We start from the raw sequence: 27,722 nt of genomic DNA, 5'->3' as shown, positions 1-27,722 counted from the left end.
AAGACAAACTCACTTGTCTTCCTTCCTCTAGGGATTTGGGATGCTGCTGATGGAGGAGGCGGAGAGAATCGCGAAGGAAGAGCACGGGTCGTGGAAGATCGCCGTCATTTCAGGTACGCCAGGCAAATTTGCCTCCCACTTTTAACAGCAGGGGGGGGGGCTGCAGCAAAATTGTGCGAGGTGTCGCGCCCTGGCTCAACGCTGCCCCCTTGCAACACACTCCATTCCTTCTCCCTCCCATATGGTTCCCTTGCCCGCCCTCAGGTTTTCCAAAGACTTTCTCCTACTCATGTAAACTTTTGGGTTCTCCAAGACTGCTTGTACCAGGCTTCCTCAACCTCGGCCCTCCAGATGTTTTGAGACTACAATTCCCATCATCCCTGACCACTGGTCCTGCTAGCTAGGGATCATGGGAGTTGTAGGCCAAAACATCTGGAGGGCCGCAGGTTGAGGAAGCCTGGCTTATACCTCCCTCTTGATTATTTTATTTTCTGAACACTATTGATATCAGTCAGGTGCTTTTGCTGTACAGACAACCCTCGATTTGCACAGGACTTGCTTTCCAGGTCATTGCATGCAACGGCAGAGCACGCATAACCCCCTCTAACCCCTTTTCCGCCACTTCCAGGTCACCGCAATGCAGACATGCATGGTCACTCGCCATTGGGCGTGCGCAAATCAGTCATTAACCTGTACTGTCCAGCACCTGCTAAAACATTCCTGTTTAGGCAAGTCTACCCAGGTGGCGCTGTGGTCTAAACCACAGAGCCTAGGACTTGCCGATCAGAAGGTTGGCAGTTCGAATCCCCGTGACGGGGTGAGCTCCCGTTGCTCAGTCCCTGCTCCTGCCAACCTAGCAGTTCGAAAGCACGTCAAAGTGCAAGTAGATAAATAGGTACCACTCCGGTGGGAAGGTAAACAGCATTTCCGTGCGCTGCTCTGGTTCACCAGAAGCGGCTTAGTCATGCTGGCCACATGACCCGGAAGCTGTACGCCGGCTCCCTTGGCCAATAAAGCGAGATGAGTGCTGCAACCCCAGAGTTGTCCACAACTGGACCTACTGGTCAGGGGTCCCTTTACCTTTTACATGTGCAGATTAGCTCTCTCTGAGGCACTTAGCCTGTGTCTGGAATATGTACCCTTTCCCTCTACAGCAATGATGGCCAAACTTGGCCCTCCAGCTGTTTTGGGGACTACAACTCCAATCATCCCTAACTAACAGGACCAGTGGTCAGGGATAATGGGAATTGTGGTCCCAAAGCAGCTGGAGGGCCAAGTTTGGCCATCACTGCTCTACAGGAAGAGACTCCTAGAACTTAATGCCCCTCCCTGCCAAACAATTCTCAGGGAACAGAAAACATCTTACAGTCATACCTCGTGTTGCATTAGGTTCATTTTGCATCTTTTCGGCTTGTGAACACAACAAACCCGGAAGTAGAATGTGTCCTTTTATTTAAAATGCATCTCTGGGTTATTTGTGGGGCACAGGAATTCGTTCATTGTTTTCCCTTCAAAATATAGTCTGCCCCCCCCCCCAAGGTCTGAGGGACAGTGGACCAGCCCCCTGCTGCAAAAGTTTGCTGACCCCTGTCGGAGAATCCCGACCAGAGGTTGCCTGAAGCTTTCCTCAAAGGCGTGTTCTGATCCTTCCCGTGAGTTTTAGACTTGCGGGGTGACACTCGTTGAAAATGAAATGAGCAGGGAATCTGTCTCCCTCCTAACGTGGCCACTGCGCTCGATGAGTTCTATTGGGGATGAGAACGCTCCATTTGGCTAAAAAGCACACCGTGACAGAAAGTAGAGAGGAGCTGTTAAGCGAAAGGGCTCGTTTCTCTGCTGACGCCAGTTTGAGACTGTATCTGAATGAACCGGGAGGAAATGGGGTAACCGTTCTCTCCTTGTGAGGTTATAGGCATGGCAAGGGTCTCGTTCTAATGCTAATATCGCCAACCTGAGCATGCACCAGAGGGAAATGTTAAAAGGGGAACGTTGCTCTTCCCCAGTGGGGGAGCGGGGAGATGCAGCCGCAGTGTGAGCTCTGTGTTGAGTGGGCAGCTTTAGCTGCCTGCTTCTTTGAGCGAGCACAATATTCCCAAGCAGACGGTTGCGTGTCTCTTCCGCCCCGAAGCGATCAGGATTCAGAGCTGGGCTCTAAGAACGAAAAGGGAAAGAGAGTCGGTCAAAGAGCCTTCAAAGAATTGAGGCTTTCCAGCTGTTACCTGGGAAATGCAATCTAAAACGCTCAACTTCCTCCGTGGGGTTTTATCGTAAATAAAAATACAGGCAGGGTTGCGCTGGCAGAGATTATCTGGCTTTGTTAATTTCAGGAGGCGGGTGGGTTGCATGGGACATTTTCTTTTCTTCCCTTCCTTTCTCCAAACCGCCTGTCTGAGCATTCACAACGCAGCAGCGAAATTATCGTGGCCTCCCTCACTGGCCAGCAGGAGCAGAAGTCTCCATTCATACATAGACATATGCATATATAGAGAGGAATGGAGCCTTCATCTGCACCCTGCCTTTGAAAAACAGCCAAATCTGCTTGGCCAGGGGCATGGCGCTGGTCTCCCCTGCAGAGAGTTTGCTTTCCCTGTTGGATTCCTTGGCGCGAGCTACAAACAATGCAAATTGTCAGCTATTTAATTTGTCTGCTGGATGGGTGGTAATCTGCAGGGACTGTTGGAGGGACCGCAGATCATTGTATTTTATGCATTGGGACTCAGATGTTCAGAACACAAGAACATGACAGTTGCTGGAAACCTTAGGCAGGGAGAGAAGACTCTTGTTCTCGGGTCATAGAATCATAGAGTTGGAATAGACCACAAGGGCCATCGAGTCCAACCCCCTGCCAAGCAGGAAACACCATCAGAGCACTCCTGACATATGGTTGTCAAGCCTCTGCTTAAAGACCTCCTGCTTCTGGATTTCCCACAAGGGGCGTCTCTTTGGCCACTGTGAAAACAGGATGTTAGACTAGGTGGCCCATTGGCCTGAAACAGCAGGCGGCTCTTGTGTGCTTATAAGTCAGCCTTCCCCAACTTGGGGGCCTCCAGATGTTTTGGACGACCACTCTCATGAGCCCAAGACAAGGATGGTGGGGCTCCAAAACTTCTGGAGGGCACCGGGTTGGAGAAGGCCGAGACGCGATGTGAGCTGAGGGATCTCCATTGCCCATTTGGACTACCGTATTTTTTGCTCTATAAGACTCACTTTTCCCCTCCTAAAAAGTAAGGGGAAATGTGTGTGCATCTTATGGAGCGAATGCAGGCTGCGCAGCTATCCCAGAAGCCAGAACAGCAAGAGGGATTGCTGCTTTCACTGCGCAGCGATCCCTCTTGCTGTTCTGGCTTCTGAGATTCAGAATATTTTTTTTCTTGTTTTCCTCCTCCAAAAACTAGGTGCGTCTTGTGGTCTGGTGTGTCTTATAGAGTGAAAAATACGGTAGCTGTTCGTGAACGGAGCTGACAACGGAGTAAATCTTTTCCCCCCAATGTTTTTTCTCCCGTTTGGACTTCGGAGACCGTCTTCCCGAAGTGCCCCTTTTTTGGAAACTTGTGTTTTTCTTTCCAACTTCTTTCAGAGATGCCGAAGAGCTGGTTATCCTTCGTAATTGTATCTCATTTGCTCCATAAAAGAAGCAAATAAGAGGAAGCTCTTGAGAGCTTAAGAGCCCATATTGAACCAGCGTGACACCTGCGTGGGCTGGCTTTGTGATAGAGACCCCCGTGAAGTCTTTTAAGTTCTTAACTTAGCCACACATCAGGCGATGGAAGTTCTCTCTCAGCCGGTGATCGTTCTGATTTGCCGAAGTGGTGGATCTTGTGGGAGGAGAGAGGGGGCACTTAGTGCTGGGCTGGAAAGGGGGCTGGCTCCCCCCCTTGAGTGCTTGTTAAAAGCTGCATTCTTTTGCCGAAGCAGCTTCGGTTGGTTGGAGGGGGGGCGGCATCGTTTGAAGAGACCCTCTAATCCCACCTCTGCCCTAAGACAAAGATATCCCACCGACACATCTCCATCTCCCCTTTCCTAGGCATTCTCCAAAAAAGAGGAGATTAAGGAGGCTATAGAAATTGTGCTTTTATAGCAGGGAAGGGAATGCTTGGATGGAAACCCAGAGGAGAAATCTCTGTGAGTAGGAAGTTCAATCTAAAACGAGGGCGGCGGGCAAACCTTTGGGGTAACTTGCTGGCTCCGAATGTTTCCCCCCAACCTGTGTCTAGTGCCTCCCCTTCTGTTGTTTCCAGCCACTGGTACTCAGAATCATAGAATCATAGAGTTGGAAGAGACCACAAGGGCCGTCGAGTCCAACCCCCTGCCAAGCAGGAAACACCATCAGAGCACTCCTGACATATGGTTGTCAAGCCTCTGCTTAAAGACCTCCAAAGAAGGAGACTGCACCACACTCCTTGGCAGCAAATTCCACTGTCAAACAGCTCTTACTGTCAGGAAGTTCTTCCTAATGTTTAGGTGGAATCTTCTTTCTTGTAGTTTGGATCCATTGCTCCGTGTCTGCTTCTCTGGAGCAGCAGAAAACAACCTTTCTCCCTCCTCTATGTGACATCCTTTTATATATTTGAACATGGCTATCATATCACCCCTTAACCTCCTCTTCTCCAGGCTAAACATGCCCAGCTCCCTTAGCCGTTCCTCATAAGGCATCGTTTCCAGGCCTTGGACCATTTTGGTTGCCCTCCTCTGGACACGTTCCAGTTTGTCAGTGTCCTTCTTGAACTGTGGTGCCCAGAACTGGACACAGTACTCCAGGTGAGGTCTGACCAGAGCAGAATACAGTGGCACTATTACTTCCCTTGATCTAGATGCTATACTCCTATTGATGAGGCCCAGAATTGCATTGGCTTTTTTAGCTGCCGCGTCACACTGTTGGCTCATGTCAAGTTTGTGGTCAACCAAGACTCCTAGATCCTTTTCACATGTACTGCTCTCAAGCCAGGTGTCCCCCATCTTGTATTTGTGCCTCTCATTTTTTTTGCCCAAGTGCAATACATTTCTCCCTGTTAAAGTTCATCTTGTTTGTTTTGGCCCAGTTCTCTAATCTGTCAAGGTCGTTTTGAAGTGTGATCGTTTTGAAGCATTGCATGGAGCCCAAAGCAGAGCCATTCTGCATGTTGTTCCCGTCGGTATTTGTATGTCTTGATAGACAATGGAGCGCACCTCCAGGGGTGAAGTCAAACAACTGCGTTAGCAGCAGCAGACTGACCTCCTGCAAGCCTGGGCTTCCCAAATGACCCCCTTCTCAGCCTGGCTGATGTGGTCCATAGGACAGCAGAGCAAGATGTTTGGCCCCAGCTTAGCTGCCGTAAGGAGGCGTACAAGGCACCATCCAACCCCCTTAAGGACTCCATTCCAGGGTAGGGTTTACTCCTTAGCCTTTTCCTCTCCTGAAGATGTCCTGAGATGGCCCTTTCCACCCTGAAGTTGTCTAATCCTGCCCCCCCCCTTGCCTACTGCTGCTCTAGATCTTTGCCCCCTGACTCCCACAGGCTTCTTCTGCAACTCCCCAGCTCCTAGGACTCCCCAGCTGAAAGGACGACCCAAAGGAGCGGCCAGGCACAGACCAGGACTGCCCTTTGCCCCCTATCTCTCCCCTTTCACCATTGGAAAAAAAAATGCTTTGTGCATGCCATCACTCTCCGATCAGAGACTTCAGTCCAGCAATGTTTGCAACATGCTCCTTAGTCATTTCGAAGATGTTTAATGCCTTCCTATTTTATGTTGGGTCTGTGCGTGAGCCAGTGGTGGTGGGGAAGGGAGATAAAAATATCCTTCCCCCCCCCCCCGCTCGCCGTCATTTCAATGACGTCCCACCTCTCCTGTGGGGCAGCGTTGGGGCAGGGGGAGGGGGGCCCGCCTTGCCAGCGTTGCGCTTCTGTGCCGCGAATTAATTACCACGTAGCGGGGCTGATCAGCTTTCCCCCAGACCAGATTTCGATTTGTGTGCCGTCAAGTAGAAAATTAACATGGACACAGGCCAGAAATGCTGAATGCCTGAGTGGGCACTGCAGCCGCCGGGTCTGGGAAGGAGGGGAGGACTCCGGGAAGCGATGACGTCCGAGCTGGCTGTCCCTTCGTTGGCCAGCTCCTTTGAGAAACAAAAGGGGGAAATTGAGCTGCCGCAGGACTGAGGACTCAGCTCTCCTTCCTGCCATTGAACCTCGGAATATCTGTAGCTCGGTCGGCCAAACATGAGCCTCTTAATCTCAAGGGCAGTGGCGTAGCGTGGGTTGTCAGCACCCAGGGCAAGGCAAGTAATTTGCGCCCCCTAACCCGTGGATTTGCGCCCCCTAACCCCCAGATGTTGCGCCCGGTGCGGCCGGCCCCCCCTGCACCCCCCATGCTACGCCACTGCTCAAGGGTTGTGGGTTCGAGACTCACGCAGGGCAAAGGATTCCTGCAGTGCAAGGGGTTGGACTGGATGACCCTTGCAGCTCCTTCCAGCACGGCAACTCTATGGTTCTGTGTTCGTTTTGGGGGGTGGGGGGCAGAGGGAGGCATGCTGCGCACACACAAGCTCTCTGTTGGAAGAAATACAGTGGTACCTCGGGTTAAGTACTTAATTCGTTCCGGGGGTCTGTTCTTAACCTGAAACTGTTCTTAACCTGAAGCACCACTTTAGCTAATGGGGCCTCCCGCTGCTGCCGCCCCGCCGGAGCACGATTTCTGTTCTCATCCTGAAGCAACGTTCTTAACCCAAGGTACTATTTCTGGGTTAGAGGAGTCTGTAACCTGAAGCGTATGTAACCTGAAGCGTATGTAACAGGAGGTACCACTGTATGCCTCATATTATTGTTTAGTCGTTTCTGACTCTTTGTGACCCCCTGGACCAGAGCACGCCAGGCTCTCCTGTCTTCCACTGCCTCCCGCAGTTTGGTCAAACTCATGTTCGTAGCTTCGAGAACACTGTCCCACCATCTCGTCCTCTGTCGTCCCCTTCTCCTTGTGCCCTCCATCTTTCCCAACATTAGGGTCTTTTCCAGGGAGTCTTCTCTTCTCAGGAGGTGGCCAAAGTCTTGGAGCCTCAGCTTCAGGATCTGTCCTTCCAGTGAGCACTCAGGGCTGATTTCCTTCAGAATGGAGAGGTTGGATCTTCTTGCAGTCCATGGGACTCTCAAGAGTCTCCTCCAGCACCAGAATTCAAAAGCACCCATTCTTCAGCGATCAGCCTTCTTTATGGTCCAGCTCTCACTTCCATACATCACTACTGGGAAAACCGTAGCTTTAACTATACGGACCTTTGTCAGCAAGGTGATGTCTCTTATGCCTCATAAGAACATGCAAAGACCCCTGCTGGATCCGGCCAGGGGGAGCCCATCTAGTCCAGCATGCTGTTCTCACGGCGGCCAACCACAGGCCTCTGGGGAACCTGCGAGCAGGATTCGAATCCAAGAGCAACCCTCCCCTCCTGTGCTTTCTAGCAACTGGGATTCAGAAGCATCGCCAACACTGGCCATGAAAGTGGAGCATAGCCACTGTGGCTCGGAGCCATTGATAGCCTTAACTTCCAGCCCTCTTTTTAAAGCCATCCAGCACGGGCTCCTGTGGGAGGGAGTTCCATAGTTCAACTATGCATTGTGTAAAGGAGCGTTGCCTGAAACCCTGGAGAGACATTGCTGTCTATCAGGGTTGACTACCTGCGAGGTACCTTTCTTGGGCTCCATGATCAGTGCAGATGGTGACAGCAGTCACGAAATTAAAAGACGCCTGCTCCTTGGGAGAAAGGCGATGGCAAACCTAGACAACATCTTAAAAAGCAGAGACATCACCTTGCCAACAAAGGTCCGTATAGTAAAAGCCAAGGTTTTCCCAGTAGTGATGTATGGAAATGAGAGCTGGACCATAAAGAAGGCTGATCGCCAAAGAATTGATGCTTTTGAATTCTGGTGCTGGAGGAGACTCTTGAGAGTCCCATGGACTGCAAGGAGATCAAACCTCTCCATTCTGAAGGAAATCAGCCCTGAGTGCTCACTGGAAGGACAGATCCTGAAGCTGAGGCTCCAAGACTTTGGCCACCTCATGAGAAGAGAAGACTCCCTGGAAAAGACCCTGATGTTGGGAAAGATAGAGGGCACAAGGAGAAGGGGACGGCAGAGGACGAGATGGTGGGACAGTGTTCTCGAATCTACCAACATGAGTTTGACCAAACTGCAGGAGGCAGTGGAAGACAGGAGTGCCTGGCGTGCTCTGGTCCATGGGGTCACGAAGAGTCGGACACGACTAAACGACTAAACAACAACACCTGCGAGGCTTCCTTCCTGCTGAGTCCGTCCCTGTGACTCCCCATGGAATGACAAAGCACACATGCAGTTGCCTCACTCCTCACTGTCCCTTCTTCCCAGTACTGGCTTTCCAGGGCCTCCTCTGCTTGACCGATCCCAATTATTATTATTATTATTATTATTATTATTATTATTATTATTATTATTATTAAATTATTAATTTTATTAGTATTCTTCACACAACAACAACAAAAAATAACAATACACAAAACACAAAAACAAGCATACAAAAAAAATCCAAATCTTACAAATTAATAATATAAACACTAAAAAGAAAAACAAACATTGACTTCCACCAATCCCACAGCACCGCCTTTACCTCTCATTGTGTCTTCCTGTTTTCCTTGTCATCTCTATCCTAGCATCTAGATATAAATCCCTCTTTCTTATACTTTGACTTCACAAGGTTATTCCAGACTCAGCCAGATTTCTGTCCTCGAACCTTGGCTTTTAAGGTATTCATTTAGGCACTCCCATTCCTTTTTCACTTCGCTTTTGGGCTTTTGTCGTCTTATATCTGTCAATTTGGCTAATTCTGAATATTCTGAAAGCTTACATAACCATTCTCCCCTAGTGGGTAACTGATTCCCTTTCTGGTACTAAGCCACCAGGATTCTTGCTGCAGATGTCGTGTATAAGGAAAAATTAGTTTTAAAATGGACATCGAACCCAGGGTCTTCTGCATGCAGAGCAGATGTCCTGCTATCACACCCCTTTTCCTCTCGTAGACCTGCAGTGTGGTGTAGTGGTTAGAGTGTTAGGCTAGCGTCTGGGAGGACATGGGTTCAAATCCCCGCACGGCCAAAAAGCTCACTGGGTGAGCTTGGGCCAGTCAATGCCTCTCTTAACCTGGCCTACCTCACTGGTGTGGGGATTAAATGGGGGCGGGGGGAGGACCATATACTCTAGGCCAGCAGTTCTCAACCTGTGGGTCCCCAGATGTTGTTGGACTACAGCTCCCATCATCCCTGAGCTCTGGCCTTGCTAGCTAGGGGTGATGGGAGTTGTAGTTCAACAACATCTGGGGACCGACTGGTTGAGAAAGGCTGCTCTAGGCTTTCCCAAACTTGGCTCCCCTGATGTTTTCGGACTACAACTCCCATCATCCATAGCTAGCAGGACCAGTGGTCAGGGATGGTGGGACTTGTAGTCCGAAAACAGCAGGAGACCCAAGTTTGGGAGACCCTGATATTCGCCATCTTGAGCCTCTTTGAAGTGGACTAAAGGTAAAGGGACCCCTGACCATTAGGTCCAGTCGTGGCTGACTCTGGGGTTGTGGCGCTCATCTCGCTTTATTGGCCAAGGGAGCCGGTGTACAGCTTCCGGGTCATGTGGCCAGCATGACTAAGCCCCTTCTGGCACATGGAAACACTGTTTACCTTCCCGCCGGAGCGGTACCTATTTATCTACTTGCACTTGGACGTGCTTTCAAACTGCTAGGTTGGCAGGAGCAAGGACCGAGCAACGGGAGCTCACCCCGTCGTGGGGATTTGAACCATTGACCTTCTGATTGGCAAGTCCTAGGCTCTGTGGTTTAACCCACAGTGCCACCTGCGTCCCTTGAAGTGGACTAGAAATGCAATAAATAAAAGGCAAATAAATAGAAATAATCTCCCTCTGTAAAAAAGAAGAGCTAACGATGGAAACGTATGGTATGGATTTTGAAATGGCAAACAGTTTACGCTCGAATTTTCTACTTCATTAAAAGGGAGCTTAACGATCAGCAGCCTGACATTAATATTTGGGCGTCGGGGAGGCTGGGCGCTCTGCCCATCTGCAGGCTAATTCCATCTCACTTAGGCTTTTTGTTTTATTTTGGTGGGGGTGGGGGGCCTGCCATCAGCCCCGCTCCGGACGCATCCATTAGGTTTCCTTTTGTACCATTGGAAACAATCTTGGAGCCACCACAGAGCTCCAGATGGAGCGATTACATCTCATTGGTCTCCTAGAGAGACGGCAATATTTCATTAATGACTCCGCAGCCGCTCCGCCTCACCCCAGCTGCATCGGTTGGGTGGTGGGAGTTGCTGCTGCAGTAGGGAAAAAAGGAGGAGGAGGAGGAGGAGGAGGAGGGAGGCTAGAATCATAGAACTGTAGAGTTGGAAGGGACCCCGAGGGTCATCCAGTCCACCCCCTGCAACGCAGGAATCGCAGCTAAAGCATCCATGACAGATGGCAATCCAAGCTCTGCTTAAAAATGGCCTCGGCCCAGTATACCTGAAGGAGCGTCTCCACCCCCATTGTTCTGCCCGGACACTGAGGGCCAGCGCCGAGGGCCTTCTGGCGGTTCCCTCATTGCGAGAAGCCAAGTTACAGGGAACCAGGCAGAGGGCCTTCTCGGTAGTGGCGCCCGCCCTGTGGAACGCCCTTCCAGCAGATGTCAAAGCGATAAACAACTACCTGACATTCAGAAGACATCTTAAGGGAAGTTCAGGGAAGTTATTAATGTGTGACATCTTAGTGTATTTTTGGTCTTTGTGGAAGCTGCCCAGAGTGGCTGGGGAAACCCAGCCAGATGGGCGGGGTACAAATAAATTATTATTATTATTATTATTATTATTATTATTATTATTATTATTATATTATTATTATTATTATTATTATTATTATTATTATTATTATTAAAAACCTCCAAGGAAGAAGAGCCCACAACCTCCCGAAGGGAAACCGTTCCTTAGTCGAACAGCTCTTACTGTCTGAAAGTTTTTCCATATACAGTGGTACCTCTGGATGCGAACGGGATCCGTTCCAAAGCCCCGTTCACATCCAGAGAAGAATGCAACCCACATCTGCTCATGCATGGGTCGCGATTCCCCACTTCCGCGCATGCGTGTGATTTGGTTTTGGGTTTTTCCCCAAAAAAGATTTTATTCATTTTATAACACAAATAAACAACACAAACAGAAAAACAAACAACGCAAACAGATTCTTGTCTTATCCTTATTTTTTCTAAACATTGTTAGGTGGGCTTCCCCAAGTCCCCACTATCTGATTTTCATTTTACGTCATCTTTAGCAGTTTACATATCATACAACAAACACTCTGTGAGGTGAGTGGGGCTGAGAGACTTCAGAGAAGTGTGACTGGCCCAAGGTCACCCAGCAGCTGCAGGTGGAGGAGCGGGGAAGCGAACCCGGTTCCCCAGATTACGAGTCCACCGCTCTTAACCACTACACCACGCTGGCTCTCGCCAAGGAGAAAACAAGCTTGCTCCATCTTCCATGCGACAGCCCTTCAGATATTTGAAGATGGCTCTCCTATTGCCTGTCTTCTCCAGACTAAACATACCCAGCAACCTCAACCCCCTGCGATGCAAGATTCACAGCTGAAGAATCTCTGATGGGCCACCTTAAGCATTCACCTGCATGCAAATAACAGCATCTGTTATGACCTCCCTTTTCTTTAGAATCTGAAATTGATTGAGTCCTTTTCAGCACTGAAATGATTGAGTGTGGCTTAATTTGAACCAAGGGCAGCTTATTTCAGCTACAAATGGGAGGAGGAATGAAAGGAAATGTCAGATGTCATAGAATCATAGAGTTGGAAGAGACCACAAGGGCCATCGAGTCCAACCCCCTGCCAAGCAGGAAACACCATCAGAGCACTCCTGACATATGGTTGTCAAGCCTCTGCTTAAAGACCTCCAAAGGAGGAGACTCCACCACACTCCTTGGCAGCAAATTCCACTGTCGAACAGCTCTTACTGTCAGGAAGTTCTTCCTAATGTTTAGGTGGAATCTTCTTTCTTGTAGTTTGGATCCATTGCTCCGTGTCCGCTTCTCTGGAGCAGCAGAAAACAACCTTTCTCCCTCCTCTATGTGACATCCTTTTATATATTTGAGCATGGCTATCATATCACCCCTTAACCTCCTCTTCTCCAGGCTAAACATGCTCAGCTCCCTTAGCCGTTCCTCATAAGGCATCGTTTCCAGGCCTTTGACCATTTTGGTTGCCCTCCTCTGGACACGTTCCAGTTTGTCAGTGTCCTTCTTGAACTGTGGTGCCCAGAACTGGACAGTGGTGGTTGCTCGTGAGTAACCAGGCAGGACTCCGACCTGTCTTTTACAGGCTTTATTTTGGTGCAAAAACTATTTACAGTGCAGAACCATCAGTTCACGTCTGCCTCAATTGCTAGCAGAATCCAGGAGTGGTTCTTTCCGGGTCCAACATAAGAACTTAGTCACCCCCAGTCGTTTCCTTCCTTCTTTGTCTTTTACTCCTCTGCGCAAGGTGGGCGACAGAAGAGGCGTGTTTCCCTCCTGGCTGGCTTGGCTAGGAGCAGTGCCGAGGCTCCCAGCAGCATCCTCTAGCCCTTTCCCCTCCTTTACCCTAGAGGGGTGGCTTCCCCCACCCTCAGAGGGGCTCCCAGCAGCACCCTCTGGTCCTTTCCCCGCTTCCCCACGGGAGGTGTGGCTTTCCTTTCCCCACTGCAGGAAGAGGAACTGCTTCGCAAGATTTTCAGAACCTCCCTGTATCCCAACGGCCCCTCTGCCTCCCTTCCCTTTTCTGATGGCAGCTCCCTGACCTTCACGCAGCACATAGTTAAACTATGGAACTCCCTGCCGCAGGAGGCAGCGATGGCCACCAACTTGGAGACGTTTAAAAGAGGATTGGGCAAATTCATGGAGGAGGAGAGGGCTCTCGATGGCTACTAGCCAGGACGGCTCGGCTCTGGCAACACAATCTGAGGCAGTGACGCGTCATATTGCCAGTTGCTGAAAACCACAGGAGGGGAGAGTGTCCTTTTGGTCAGATCCTGCTTCAGCTTTCCTCTTGGCGCATCTGGCTGGCCGCTGTGAGAACAGGACTCTGGACCAGATCCGCCCCATTGGCCCGACCCAGCAAGCTCTCCTTGCATTCTTAGGAATGCCTCTGAGCATGTTCTGATAGACTTTTTCTCATCGCTGAATAATGCAAACCCCGCACAAGCACACATCCAGGGCAGCGGGAGCCAGGAGAGACGCATCTCCTACGTACTTGATGCTGACGAAACAGAAGTACGTAGGCAAACCAGAGAGTAATCTGACTTCTGTAATGAAGCCTTTCCTGCTAAGAGGATTAGACAAGGTCGTGGAGGAGGCGGCGCTGTGCTCCCTCCCATGTCAGAGGCAGGATATTCCTGTGAATACAAGCCGCTGTGAATCGCATGCACAGAGAGCACTTGTCCTGCACTCAGTTTCCCTTTCGGGCATCTGGTTTGACCACTGTTGAGAACCAGAGGTCAGCAAACTTTTTCAGCAGGAGGCCGGTCCACTGTCCCTCAGACCTTGTGGGGGGGGTCGGACTATATTTTTTGGGGGAAATAAACAAATGACTATGCCCCACAAATAACCCAGAGATGGATTTTAAATAAAAGGACACATTCTACTCATGTAAAAACACACTGACTCCTAGACCAGACCATCCGCGGGCCAGATTGAGAAGGTAATTGGGCAGGATCCGGCCCCCGGGCCTTATAATGATAATAAAATAAAAAGTTATTATTTATACCCCGCCCTCCCCAGCCAAGGCCGGGCTCAGGGCAGCTAACAGCCGATATAAAAACAAACTGATTGAAATACAACTTAAAAACAGGATTAAAATACAACATTAAAACATTAATGCCATTAAACATTTAGGCCATCAAAATGCCAACAGTGTCCTTCAGCTCTCTATATTGGACAAACAGGCCAAACCTTACGCCAAAGAACAAACGGACATAAATCTGACATCAAGAATCACAAAACAGAGAAACCAGTAGGAGAACACTTCAATCTCCCAGGACATTCTATACAAGATCTCAAAGTAGCTGTTTTACTACAAAGGAATTTCAGAAATAGACTGGAAAGAGAAGCTGCTGAATTGCAACTCATTACCAAACTCAAAACCATGGAGAGACCTGGTCTGAACAGAGACATTGGATTCTTATCTCATTATACATGACTAAGCCATTTCTCACCTTCTCACCCCTTGCCTTTTCCTGTAAGACCTATTACAGTCGTTAAGAGTCGTCAACAGGCTCATCTCAGCCATCTGCCAATCTCCCATTCCCACCACCCTTCTGAGTAATACCCCTCCCCACCTTCTCACTATATAGAAGGGTCTGGCAACTTCTGTTTCAGTGTATCTGAAGAAGTGTGCATGCACACGAAAGCTCATACCAAGAACTAACTTAGTTGGTCTTTAAGGTGCTACAGGAAGGAATTTTTTTATTTTCATTAAAACATTAGTTTGCCTACCCATGGTGGAAACAAGATGCTGGACTAGTTGGGCCCTTGGCCTGATCCAGCAGACACTTCTTACCTTCTCATCCACCAACCCTCAAACTAAACATGATTCATTCTTAAAAGAGAACGAGAGAGGTGTGTCTATTTTGGAATGATTAAGGATGTTAGAATCAGAGAATTCTAGGGTTGGAAGGGACACCCAAGGGCCATCCAGCCCAGCCCAGCCCCCTGCACTGCAGGAATCTCAGCTAAGGCACCCATGACTGATGGCCATCCAAAGCCTGTTTAAAAACCTCAAAGGAAGGAGAGTCCACCACCTCCTAAGGAAATCCGTTCCAGTGTCAAGTAGCTCTTACCCTCAGAAGGTTCTTCCTGATGTTGAGTCAGAATTTCCTTGAAGCCACGGGTTCGAGTCCTATCCTCCAGAGCAGGAGAAAGCAAGCGTGCTCTGCCTTCCATGCGGCAGCCCTTTCAGTATGTTGTTGTTTAGTGGTGTCCGACTCTTTGTGACCCCCTGGACCAGAGCACGCCAGGCCCTCCTATCTTCCACTGCCTCCCGCAGTTTGGTCAGACTCATGTTTGTGGCTTCGAGAACACTGTCCAACCATCTCGTCCTCTGTCATCCCCTTCTCCTTGTGCCCTCCATCTTTCCCAACATCAGGGTCTTTCCCAGGGAGTCTTCTCTTCTCATGAGGTGGCCAAAGTCTTGGAGCCTCAGCTTCAGGATCTGTCCTTCCAGTGAGCACTCAGGGCTGATTTCCTTCAGAATGGAGAGGTATAATTCAGTATACAGTGGTACCTCTGGTTGTGAACGGGATCCGTTCCAGAGGCCCGTTCGCAACATGAAACGCCCGCAACCTGAAGCGCCGAATCTGCACAGGTGCACGGCACGATTTGGTGCTTGTGCGCATTCGCGAGCTGCAAAACCCGGAAGTAACCCTTTCCGGCACTTCCGGGTCGCCGCGGGACACACCCTGAAAAAACGTAAGATGAAACAAACGTAACGAGGTATGACTGTAAGACCTTTATACCTTTATACCATTATACCGTTCAGTATAATGGAAGATAAATAAACGGTTGGATTCTGGTAGTCAACCCTGCATATTATTTAAAATCTCAGCGGGGCTGTGTGCTTAGACCTTGGGAAAACCATCTTCAGATGGTTGTGATTGTTCCACATAGTTCTCTGGGTGGACGCTGAGCTTCTCACTGCCTAACAACCCTAAACCTCTGTGGGGTTGTTAGGGTAAGATGAGTTGCTCATTGCTCACAGCACTTTGTATGCTGACATGATAGAGAATAAGTTCCCAGTGTGGTGGCTGCAGTGTGCATGTGCCGGTGGTGGAAGGCCTTGGACCTGTTCTGTCCTCTCCTGTGGGGTAAGAAAACACTCTGCAGTGATGGGGATATGGCAGGATTCCCCCTCGCAGAAGCTGAGGTCCCCGCATTGCAGAAGGTTGGACTAAATGATGCTTGGGATCTCTTTCGACTCCACAGTTCCATGATTCTATTAAAAGCATCCTCTTCCACATATTGAATGAGAATTCCACAGGAGTGGGGGGGAAAGAAACTGTGCCAACAAAAAAGGAATGGAAAGATAAACTGTTAGAGTACAGTCATACCTCATGTTACGTTTGCTTCATGTTACGTTCCTTCAGGTTACATGGCAACCCGGTAGTACCGGAAAGGGTTACTTCCGGGTTTTGCCTCTCGCGCATGCGCAGAAGTGCAAAATGGTGTCATGCGCATGTGCAGAAGCAGCGAATTGCAACCCGTTCGTGCACAGACGCGCCACTGTGCACTCTTTTCATGTTGCAAACAGGCCTCCAGAACGGATCCCGTTCGCAACCAGAGGTACCACTGTATATTGAACTGGCTAGATTAACAGAGGCAATTAGAGATCACACTAAACAAGAGCTTCAAAAAGCATGGGGGAAATGCAGGGAATACTTCGCAAAACAGTGCCCTAAAATACATACCTGGACTTGTTTCAATTAATGTCTGCAGAAGACTTTGTTATAATTAGAAAAATCTTAATGATTATTCATAAAGGAAACAGTTTATAAGAAGTAAATAAGGAGGTCAGATACAGGATAAAGGAAGTCTTTTATTTGGTTGCTTGTATTGTTGTATGTTATGCTCACTTATGTTATGTTCATGTTTAATGAGGGTGGATTTGTGTATTCGGGGGGTTGTGTTATGTTGTAAATAAAATCCCAATAAAAATTATTTTGAGAGAGAGAGAGAGAATTGCAGCAGCAGAGGCGCAGAAAAGGGTAATAGGATGCCCTTTTCATTGACCGCCACTTCTTGCCTGATGCTCGAGTGTGCGTCACTCAGAGAGGCGAATATACCTAACTCTCAGCTAAGTCTGCATTTTGCTGAGCCGCACGATTCTGAGACCTTGGATGAGCAGGGCATGAACACAACTCAAGGCAGGCGTAGCTTGAGCCTTCCCAGGAGCAACGGATTGCTTGGAGGGTTTGTCGTCACCCAGCAGGGACCCAGAAATTTTGGCGCCTGCACTTCCCAGAGGCAGCCTGACCGACGGGAGTGCAGTCCAGTGGTCAACGTTGCAGTGCCCATTCTCCTTCCTGCGTAAAAATCCCAGGGAATGGATTTCAGGGCATATGATACAACTTAGGAACCTGCAGCCTTTTCCTCTTCCAGAGCTACAATGCCCAGAGCTCCCTGGGAAAAGAGATGGATTGCTCAACATCTCTAGGAATTGTAGCTCTGGGAAGAGAATGGAGTGGGGCGGTATCTCCTAACTCTTAATGAACTACAGCTCTCCGATGAAATTGAGTGTTGGAAGATCCAGCATGGATAAAAGGAAGTACTTCACACAAGCCTGGCCACTGTGTGTGGAGCTCCTGGGCTTCCCAGAAGAGAATACAGCCAGCCCCCCACCCTCAGCCTCGCTGGCGTGGGCCAAAGGAAAGCAGAGCAATACACTGGGCACCAGCTTGGCGGCAGGAGTTGTCAGAAAGAGGCATACAAGGTGCCGTCCAGCCGCCTTAAGGACTGCACTCCAGATTTGTGTAGGGTTTACTCCTTAGCAACAACAAACACGTAAAGCATTCTCAATAAACACGCGAGACGTAACCAGCTGTGTTCTTAGATAAATAAGGTGTACTATTCATAGTATCAAATTGTAAATTTCAACAGAAGTAACTCATAAAGTTCAACAAACAAACCAAGCAGAAGATCCAATGGATCAGATCATTCTATCGCCAGTTCATGCATAAGGTCCATCCGTGTAATGGTGTCTATTCCACCTGTCTGTTCATAAAGTCCAAACCATCCACATGAAAAGTTGTTAAAAAGGTTATGGAAAAGGTTATGGGACCCCTAACCATTAGGTCCAGTCGTGAACAACTCTGGGGTTGTGGCGCTCATCTCGCTTTATTGGCCGAGGGAGCCGGCGTACAGCTTCCGGGTCATGTGGCCAGCAGGACTAAGCCGCTTCTGGCAAATCAGAGCAGCGCACGGAAATGCCGTTTACCTTCCCGCCAGAGCGGTACCTATTTATCTACTTGCACTTTGACGTGCTTTCGAACTGCTAGGTTGGCAGGAGCAGGGACAGAGCAACAGGAGATCCAAACTGCGACCTTCTGTCGGCAAGTCCTAGGCTCTGTTGTTTAACTCACAGCGCCACCCACATCCCTTATAAAAGGTTGTTACAGTTCCACAAAATCCTTTGAACTTTACAAGTTACTTCTGTTGAAATTTACAATTTGATACTATGAATAATATATCTTATATATCTAAGAACACAGCCGGTTACGTCTCATGTGTTTATTGGGTTTACTCCTTAGCCTTTCTCCTCCCAAATATATCCCTCAAGGCAGTGGGTACAGATTGTTCGTCAGGGTTTACTCCTGAAGCCTTTCTCACTGCCGCAAGGCACTGGAAGCTTAGCCTTAGAGTTTTCTTTTCCCTAGATGGGCTCCCTTTCCAGGTGGACAAGCCCCACCTGCCCCCTCATTTCCCTGTACAGTGCAGGCGCAGAAACCACCTTCTTGACAATTGGACCCACTCTCGGTCTCATCCGCTCAACCTGCGGAGCCTGTTTTTGCACGCAGGTGAAGCCCCACTCACCCAGGGCTTGAGATCCATCGGTTGCGTGTACCTGGTTTAGCCAGCCAGTCGAAGCCATAGGTAAACTATGGAACTATGATGGCCACCAATTTGGATGGCTTTAGAAGAGGATTAGACAGATTCACGGAGGAGGAGAGGGCGATGGGTGGCTGCTAGCCAGGATGAAAACCACAGGAGGAGAGAGTTGGTCATGAGGTTGAATCCTGCCTGCTGTGGGCCTTACCCTTCTAATGTTCTTAGAATTCTTTGGTGGGAATGCCATTTGCTGTCATGGGTGTTGCGAATGCGGCCTAAGAAGGAGGAAGCTGAGAGTTCGTTGCCACGCCTTGGGCTTGTAACTAAGATGGAAGTTCGGGGCTGGCTGAAGGTGGGCCAAGTTTGGCGAGGCAGCGCCCTCTCTGCCCTGACCCATCGGCCTCCGCCGGGATAAAGCTCTCGAACAAACTTCCCGTGAGGGGTACTAGAAGCCTCTGTGCTGCTTTCAGCCCGGCAGGGGGGTGTGCAGCTGTTGTTTATCCTGTAATGGTTCTGCCTCTCCGCTGGACGCTAACGGAGAGCCGCTGTTCCTCGCAAGCGGGGCTTAGCCAAGATTTGAGCGCGGCAGGATCTGATTAAGGAGCAGAGGAGAGGAATAGGAGGGAGGGAAGGAGCCTTTGTGGGAGACAATTGTGTTTTGCAAATCCCCTTCCCACGCAAGGAGTGGGTGGGGGGGAAATTAATTGTGGCCTCCGAACGCAGAAGTGCTTCTGGAGTGGAGATAAAAGATGAGCTGTGTGGGCTCCGGAGAGGCCAGCCGGCGCTCGGGACTGCGACCGAGCCTCTTCAGACCTCCGTAATGATCTGGGTTCCTTCCATAGATTTACCACTCCTTCGCTTTTGTTCAAAAAACGAGAGGTGAATCCGGGTTCAAGTCTCTCCCTCTACCCCCGCCCGTTCATTTCATTTCCCCTAGCCTCAGTGGAAGCCTGGAATGTGCATTCGGAAGTTTTGCAGTTAAAAAAGAGGGCACCTTTTCTTGCAAACGGAAGGCGGGGGGTGTTTTTGCATGTGGAAGCCTGAGCTGTGGTAGGGCGCGTTCTTCTAGGCACAGAAAGCCGCAGGTTCGGTTCCCAGTTTTAAAAGATCTCGGGTGGCAGGGCAGGGCAGATCTGGGGAGTGCCTCTGCCAGTCAGAGTAGAGTTGCATACACCTCCGCTTGGCACCTTCCAGCTGTTTTGCACTACAACTCCCATCAGCCCCAGCCAGCACCGTTGTGGTCCGAAATAGCTGGAAGGCAGCAGGCTACGGAAGACTGGAGTACTGTAGAATTGTTGCAAGGGACCCCGTGGGTCATCTAATCCAACCCCCTGCTATGCAGTAGACATTACTAAGTTGGATTTGCATATTGGGAGCAGCAACGGAAGAGGTCAGATGGGCCAGGTGCCGTGTTGATTCCAAACTGGCTTATCTTCAGCTTGAGGAAATAATCTCAAGTAAGTTAGAATCTTGGAATCATAGAGTTGGAATAGACCACAAGGGCCATCGAGTCCAACCCCCTGCCAAGCAGGAAACACCACCAGAGCACTCCTGACATATGGTTGTCAAGCCTCTGCTTAAAGACCTCCAAAGAAGGAGACTCCACCACACTCCTTGGCAGCAAATTCCACTGTCGAACAGCTCTTACAGCTCTCTATGAGGGATGGTCTCTATGAGGCATAAGAAACTCGGCCCTCAAGATGTTTTGGGACTACAATTCCCATCATCCCTGACCACTGGTCTTGTTAGCTAGGGATGATGGGAGTTGTAGTCCCCATCTGGAGGGCCGAGTTTGCCTATGCCTGGTCTCTGTGGAGCATCTCTTGGGACACCCTCTATGCAAGTTGGGATACTGTCACAGAGCGTGCCTGTTAGTACACCACACAGTTCAAAGTTGGAATTACCTCTTTATTGGCAAAAACACCATCTCAGCAGACTCGGCTAAGGGTCAGACCTCATGAGCACAGCAGCTCTTGCCCTGTGGGTCTTGCTGCCTGAAATCAGTTGCCGAGACTGAATGTCCCCTCCTCCCCACAGCCGTCTACGTCTCCTCCTCTCCAGGGCTTTCCCCAAGCAATTGGAGACTGTGCCTACATGAAGCCAACCCCTCCTCTGCCCTTTTCATGCCTCTTCTGGCCCTGGGAGATGGATGCAAGGGAGCTTGTTGCGGCAGGAGGGGGAGACCCCCGTGACTCTTTCCCCACCTGACTCATCTCTGCCCCTTGGTCTGCCTCCTCTCCTGCTTCTTCTTCTTCTGCCTCTGATTCTGAACTTTGTCAGTGTTTGTAAAAAAAAAAAAAAGGAAAGGGTTCTGACCTCCCTTTGTCTCCTCAGCCTGGTCCACAGACCCTTGTTGGCGTAAAAGAGTCCACAAGAATATCCTTGCAGAGTGCTTTCTGCTTTTATTCTTAAAAGTCTTTGTGCAAAAGTGACTGACCAACTGTACACACCAACATTACCAGCTTTCACTAACCAACCAACCCAACAACAAATGTAACATTTCTCACTCTATATATACAACCCAGTGCAGGCCGCTGACTCATGCTGGCCCAGCTTTTTAAGCATTAAAGAAACAGCGGCCATTTTAGCCGTGGACAAACTTCTCTCTGCCACCGACTCTCCCAGCTCACTAAGCCCTGTTACTGTCGGAATCTGCGTTCAACCGAGCTGATAAACCTCATCCTTCTCCGGCCGAGTCCTTCGGAATCGCCCCCCGACGATAATTAACGACCTGAGCCTTTGATAAGGCTCCAGGCACACCCCCCATTCAGCAGAGAATCAAAGCAGCACGCGGAAGTGATGAGATTTATGGCTACATCGCTATGCTTTATTTCTTACTACGCAGACAGAAAACACATCCTCTCTCTGTGAAAGGCAGAGAGCAACTGAACAACAAAGGAACAGGAAACCAGTACGTCACATCCGTCTCCCGTGAGACTTCCAACAGTATGGAATGTCTCTGGAATGTAAACAGAGTCTTGTGACTCTAAGCAAACAGTGGCAAACAGAAACTAACAGTTACCCTTCTGCTTCCGACGTCTCCTTTCCCCAGTCTCCTCCCTCTTCTCCCTCTGACCGCTCATCACTATCCCGCCACCACTCCCTGGGCTCTGATCCTTCTTCCCTTAGTGGTTTCCCAACCAGCTCCTCCCACCATTCCTCCTTGTCCAACCAGTCCATGACGGATACCCTCTGTGAAGCATCTTTTCTTGCACAGACTCCTCGCACTGACCCATTTCCCCACTTTTGCTTACAGGTGTGGGCACCAGGGACTACTACAGGAAGATTGGCTACGAACTGGATGGGCCCTACATGGTGAAAAGGCTGGACTGAGAGAGACGGGCGGAGCTGGGAGCATTCAAGGCCACGTCTTTGAACCTCGGTCCTCTTCAGGCCTCCAGGCAGAAGGGGAATGGCAACCTCCTGCTACAAAAGACTAGTCTCTGGGAGTACAGCCACCTGCAATTTGAAACCTGCCTTTTTGCACTCAGCGGTGTCCCATTTTACACCGGGATGGTTCCTCCCCCCCTATTTCTAAGGAACAATCACCCTTTTTAAAACGATTCTATGGTTTGTATTGGTTTTCATACATGAGCTCCTGCTTTTATCAGCAGGGGCCTTCAAGAGGAGTAGAACCTTGAGGCAGAGATCTTTTATCAACTTGCCTTGGGCTGAAGAGTGCGTACATTCGCCATCCCCCCCCCCCCCGCCAGGGAGGACTTAAGAGGATAATTTTGCTTGCGTGCACCTTGTTCTCTTGAAGCTGTTTGCATCTGATTGGCTTTCAACCCTGCCTCTTGTCCAGAACTCCAGGTTGTGAGCAACCCTGACTCATCTGCCCTCTCTGCATTGTGGGAGCTTAAGACCCCTCTGGGTTGTTGTTTTTCGAGGATTCTGCCCGGTTTTTGCAGTTTGGCTTCTTTTGTTTCAACACGCTTGTCAGTGGCACATCTTTGCCTCGCAAAGCGAGAAAGAGGCAGCAATTGTAACATGCGCTGCTTTCAGAATCCCACGGTGCAGAAAATATGCAAACAGTGCCAATGTCCGTCGTGGTGTCAATATCTGCAGCCTCTTCCATCAGAGGAGAGTCGGCATTATTTTACAAATTCCCTCCCCCCTCCTCAGGGGGCAGGGACACCAAAGAGGAGGGGATCCTCGATCCAAATGCAATAGCCTCTCCTGGATGATGTAAGCTATATTTTTTTTCATGTTTGCAAAAGAGCAGCACTGCTTCGTCCCCGTGTACTTAGAGCAGAGGCAGCCCCCCCCCAGATTTTGTGGGGCTCAAACTCCCATTGATTACGGCTGGTGGGAGTTATAGTGCAGCAGGTCTCTCCCCCCGCGCCCTTGGGTCGACGCTAAGGTTCTCTGTGGTTTGCATTCATAGACGCCACCAAAGATGGAGATCGGAGAGCCAGCTTGTGAAAGATCTGCAGCCTCTGCAACGCTCCTGCTAATAAATACCTAGGTGGTGTTTTTTTGCTGTTTGGCTGTGTCTTTACAAACTGGGAGTTGGGGATTTCATCTACAGGGGCAAGGATTTCACCCCAATCTCTGTGCACAAGGCAAAAACGGGTGTGCGTTCTCCTCCTTTCGCTGGGGAGGGGGGCGTTTCACAAGATGCTGCGTCTCTGTGTTAAAGGGCCTTTAGCAATCTTTGTTAAAGCTTCATGAACTAAGAAGAAGAAAAAGAAGTTGTTTTATTTATAACCCGCCCTCCCCAGCCAAGACCAGGCTCAGGGCGGCTAACACCAGGTATAAAAACAATTGATTAAAATACAACTTAAAAACAAGATTAAAATACAACATTAAAATGCAGCCTCATTTCAGTAGAAACGCAAATCAAAAACTTTTTAGGGATGAAAACGTCAAATCTTCACCAAGGCCAACTATCCAGACTGGTCCTATGTGGGCCAGAAAAGCCAGGGAAGTCCCCAAATAGGAGTTCCATCACAGAAGGAGAGAGGAAAAAGGATAGAGGGGGAGGGGATCAAGTTGATTCCAAGCCAAAGGCCAGGCGGAACAACTCTGCCTTACAGGCCCTGCGGAAAGAAATCAGATCCTGCAGGGCCCTGGTCTCATGAGGCAGAGCGTTCCACCAGGCCGGGGCCAGTGTTGAAAAGGCCCTGCCTCTGGTTGAGGCTAATCTGACTTCCTTAGGGCCCGGGACCTCTAGGGTGTTGCTATTTATGGACCTTACAGTCCTCCTCGGGGCATACCGGGAGAGGCGGTCCCGTAGCTACGAGGGTCCTAGGCCCTCCACTGAACTGCCTCCACTGACAGCACAGCTTGGTTGGAACCAAGGCATCTGGACAGGTGGGTGAGGAAGCCACAGGAGGGGAAGTTGCTGGAAGCCACAGGAGAGGAGAGATGCTCTTGTGACCAGGTCCTGTGTCCTGGTTCCCCTCACGCATCTGGCTAGCCACTGTGAGAACAGCATGCTGGACGAGAGGGACCCTTGGCTTGACCTGGTGGAGTCATTTTATGTTCTCATGTCCAGCATCTGGCTTGCACGTAAAAATGTCCTGCTCCCGTTCTAGCTAGCAACACTAGAGAAAGCCTTATCTCTCTGTGCACGGGGCATCGTGAGAGATCTTTCCAATTGGAGGGAGACAACGGACAGCTCAAAGGTCTGATTTGATCCGAGTCAAACTTGAACCCGCACAATACTTGCTCTATCGAAGTGCCTCGCACCCGAGCCCTGTTCTCGAAAGGGTCGTGGGGTGGATAATGCTTTTAGTGACCACCAGGTCCCTCCAATTATTGCCTTCTCTCTTAAAGACTAATCTCCGGTCACACATTGCATCTTTGCCTCTGCCAGCGCCGCCCCCTTTCTTTGGGGCTGATCCCCCTCCTCGTGCCCACTTGACCCCCCATAGCTGCCTCTTAATAAAGGAAAGGGCTTTGTCTGAGCAGCAACAAATGCGGAGGCCTCGACCTGTTTGACTTCAAGGAGGAAGCAGCGGCGGGGAAACGGTCCCCTTCCTTTTCCGCAAAATGTCAAGGTTGCTGTTTTGGGCCGCCAGGGCAATGGAGCATGGTATCTCATTTGAGGGGGGGTCAGAGGTGGCGCTCTCTGCCTCTCGCTCTGCCTTGATGGAATCAAGCACATGGAAACAATGCAGTTGTCCTCAGCACAAGCACAAAAGAGAGAGCATGAGACGCGCCCCGCTGGATCACGCCAATTTCCCATCTAGCCCACCATCTCTTCCTAACAGTGGCCAACCGGGTGCCCCCAAGCAGGTTCTGAGGGCAACAGCCACTCTCTCCGCTTGTGGTTCCCAGCAAGTGGCTTTCAGAAGCGTATTGCCTCTGACAGTGGAAGCAGAGTGTAGCCACTGTGGCTGGTCGCCATAGATAGCCTTCTCAGGCCAAGTTGGAGCCTGGGCCGGGCCAGTTGTTCTCCACCCATGATATAAATCTTAATTTTGGGTTGAGTTCCAGGTTTTCTGTGAATGCAACTCCACTGAAGTGTTCCTTCAATTGCAGGGAGTGTGGTGGTTATTTATAGCTTTGTTGTTGTTTCATAGAATCATAGAGTTGGAAGAGACCACAAGGGCCATCGAGTCCAACCCCCTGCCAAGCAGGAAACACCATCAGAGCACTCCTGACATATGGTTGTCAAGCCTCTGCTTAAAGACCTCCAAAGGAGGAGACCCCACCACACTCCTTGGCAGCAAATTCCACTGTCAAACAGCTCTTACTGTCAGGAAGTTCTTCCTAATGTTTAGGTGGAATCTTCTTTCTTGTAGTTTGGATCCATTGCTCCGTGTCCGCTTCTCTGGAGCAGCAGAAAACAACCTTTCTCCCTCCTCTATGTGACATCCTTTTATATATTTGAACATGGCTATCATATCACCCCTTAACCTCCTCTTCTCCAGGCTAAACATGCCCAGCTCCCTTAGCCGTTCCTCATAAGGCATCGTTTCCAGGCCTTTGACCATTTTGGTTGCCCTCCTCTGGACACGTTCCAGTTTGTCAGTGTCCTTCTTGAACTGTGGTGCCCAGAACTGGACACAGTACTCCAGGTGAGGTCTGACCAGAGCAGAATACAGACGTTTAGTCGTGTCCGCCTCTTCGTGACCCCATGGACCAGAGCACACCAAACACTCCTGTCTTCCACTGCCTCCCGCAGTTTGGTCAAACTCATGCTGGTAGCTTCGAGAACACCATCCAACCATCTCATCCTCTGTCGTCCCCTTCTCCTTGTGCCCTCCATCTTTCCCAACATCAGGGTCTTTTCCAGGGAGTCTTCTCTTCTCATGAGGTGACCAAAGGATTGGAGCCTCAGCTTCAGGATCTGTCCTTCCAGTGAGCACTCAGGGCTGATTTCCTTCAGAATGGAGAGGTTTGATCTTCTTGCAGTCCACGGGACTCTCAAGAGTCTCCTCCAGCACCAGAATTCAAAAGCATCAATTCTTCGGCGATCATTCTCATCCCAAAAACGTGGTCAGACTTTCCAGAAAAGTGGTAAAGTGGTTGGTTGGGAGCATGGGGGGGGGGGAATCACTTCCCGTTTTTTCTCTTGGGGTCCCTGCCAGGTCTCAATCACACCAAGGGAAAGAGGTCTCTCGTTCTGGGGAAGGCAAGGCTTGATCTGATCTAGTGGTTCTCAGGCTTTTTCCTCTGCCCAACACTTTCAGAATGAGAATCTGCTTGCTCCACACCGAATGTTTCATTGATAAGAAATATATTGGGAAACAAAAACAGTGCAGCGCTTGATTTCTAACACACAGCACAACTGCTTTGTAATAGGCTCATGGGGCACCCAGAGAACAATGCAGTTACATAATCCCTCCCAAAATATGATTAGAAACGAGCCTCTTACATATGTACCTTAAGTAGGTATGCAAACTCATTGAGAGGTGTGAGCTTGCTTTTGCCAGGCAATCTCATTTGAATTAGGTCTAATTTGAGACAAACTCAACTCATCAGCACAAAGAAGCCTTTCTCTTTTCTGATCTCTAGACTAGACTAGACTAGACTGCACTCCCCGTCACACTTGCCATCCTCTCCTGACACGCCTATGTGGCGTGCTGCGCCCTTTGAGAACTACTCATCTAACCTTACAAATTTGACAGCTTGCACTTGGCAGCTTTTCCTTGCATGTCTAGAATTCGTTCCTTGTGGTCTTTAAAGCATCCTGCAAACCCGCACAACAATTTTAAACAGGTGACTTCCAAGATGCTTGTCAAATTCTCTTGACCGTGCAGCTATTGAAGGATTGCCATGAACACACACACACACACACACACACACACACACACCTGCTTGTTGTTTCCTTTCTCCTATCAGGCCAGTCATTTGTTCTGGTGTCAGTAAACAGCAGGACCTGCCTCGGTTCTGCCACATAATAAGCAACCATGAAGTGAAGAAAGGAGAAAATTAGCGTGAGCTCCTACTGGCCCAATGGTACCAAGCTCTTGAAAACAGCAGCAGGGATCAGTCCCTGCACATCAGGCCCCCACAGAAGCAAGAAAAAAGGATGCCTGTCTGGACCATTGCAAGCGCCACCTGCCAGGTTTCACAAAACGCTTCAGAAAGAGGTGTTTTCTCCCGGGTTTCTCTCTGGGTTGCCTCGCAGAGCTGTGAATGAAAAAGCCTCAGACAAGCCAGCGCTTGCCCAAACCAACCTTCTGGGCAATTTTGAAAGAAAGCAGGGCAGCTGATATCTAAAACAAAAGGGCTTTGTGGGGGGAAATTCCCTGGTGGGGTTCAAGCGGCAAAATCCCAGTTAGACTTTATTCCATAATTCAAGGAGTATGCAAAAGCTTTTCCATTAGGACACACACAATATGGAAAATTGTTGTTGTTTTGTTTAGTCGTTTAGTTGTGTCTGACTCTTCGTGACCCCCTGGACCAGAGCACGCCAGGCACTCCTGTCCTCCACTGCCTCCCGCAGTTTGGTCAGACTCATGTTTGTAGCTTCGAGAACACTGTCCCACCATCTCGTCCTCTGTTGTCCCCTTCTCCTTGTGCCCTCCATCTTTCCCAACACCAGGGTCTTTTCCAGGGAGTCTTCTCTTCTCATGAGGTGGCCAAAGGATTGGGTCCTCAGCTTCAGGATCTGTCCTTCCAGTGAGCACTCAGGGCTGGTTTCCTTCAGGATGGA

The 27,722-nt window shown here is 49.7% G+C and overlaps 1 protein-coding gene across 1 annotated transcript in view; it reads left to right on the top strand.

Annotated features, from left to right (window-relative positions):
- Window positions 1-23,088, top strand: part of ELP3 (elongator acetyltransferase complex subunit 3) — a 112,904-nt gene extending 89,816 nt beyond the window's left edge. The window contains exons 14-15 of the mRNA XM_081188644.1: window positions 32-113; window positions 21,867-23,088. Coding sequence (XP_081044770.1) covers window positions 32-113; window positions 21,867-21,943 — 159 coding nt within the window. The 3' untranslated portion in view covers window positions 21,944-23,088. The remainder of the gene's footprint in view (window positions 1-31; window positions 114-21,866) is intronic.
- The last annotated feature ends 4,634 nt before the right edge of the window (window positions 23,089-27,722 follow it).

The sequence above is a fragment of the Podarcis bocagei genome, assembly GCF_964188305.1.
Source record: "Podarcis bocagei genome assembly, chromosome: 3".
Taxonomy (NCBI): Eukaryota; Metazoa; Chordata; class Lepidosauria; order Squamata; family Lacertidae; genus Podarcis; species Podarcis bocagei.
This window is presented reverse-complemented; position numbering and strand designations above follow the sequence as displayed.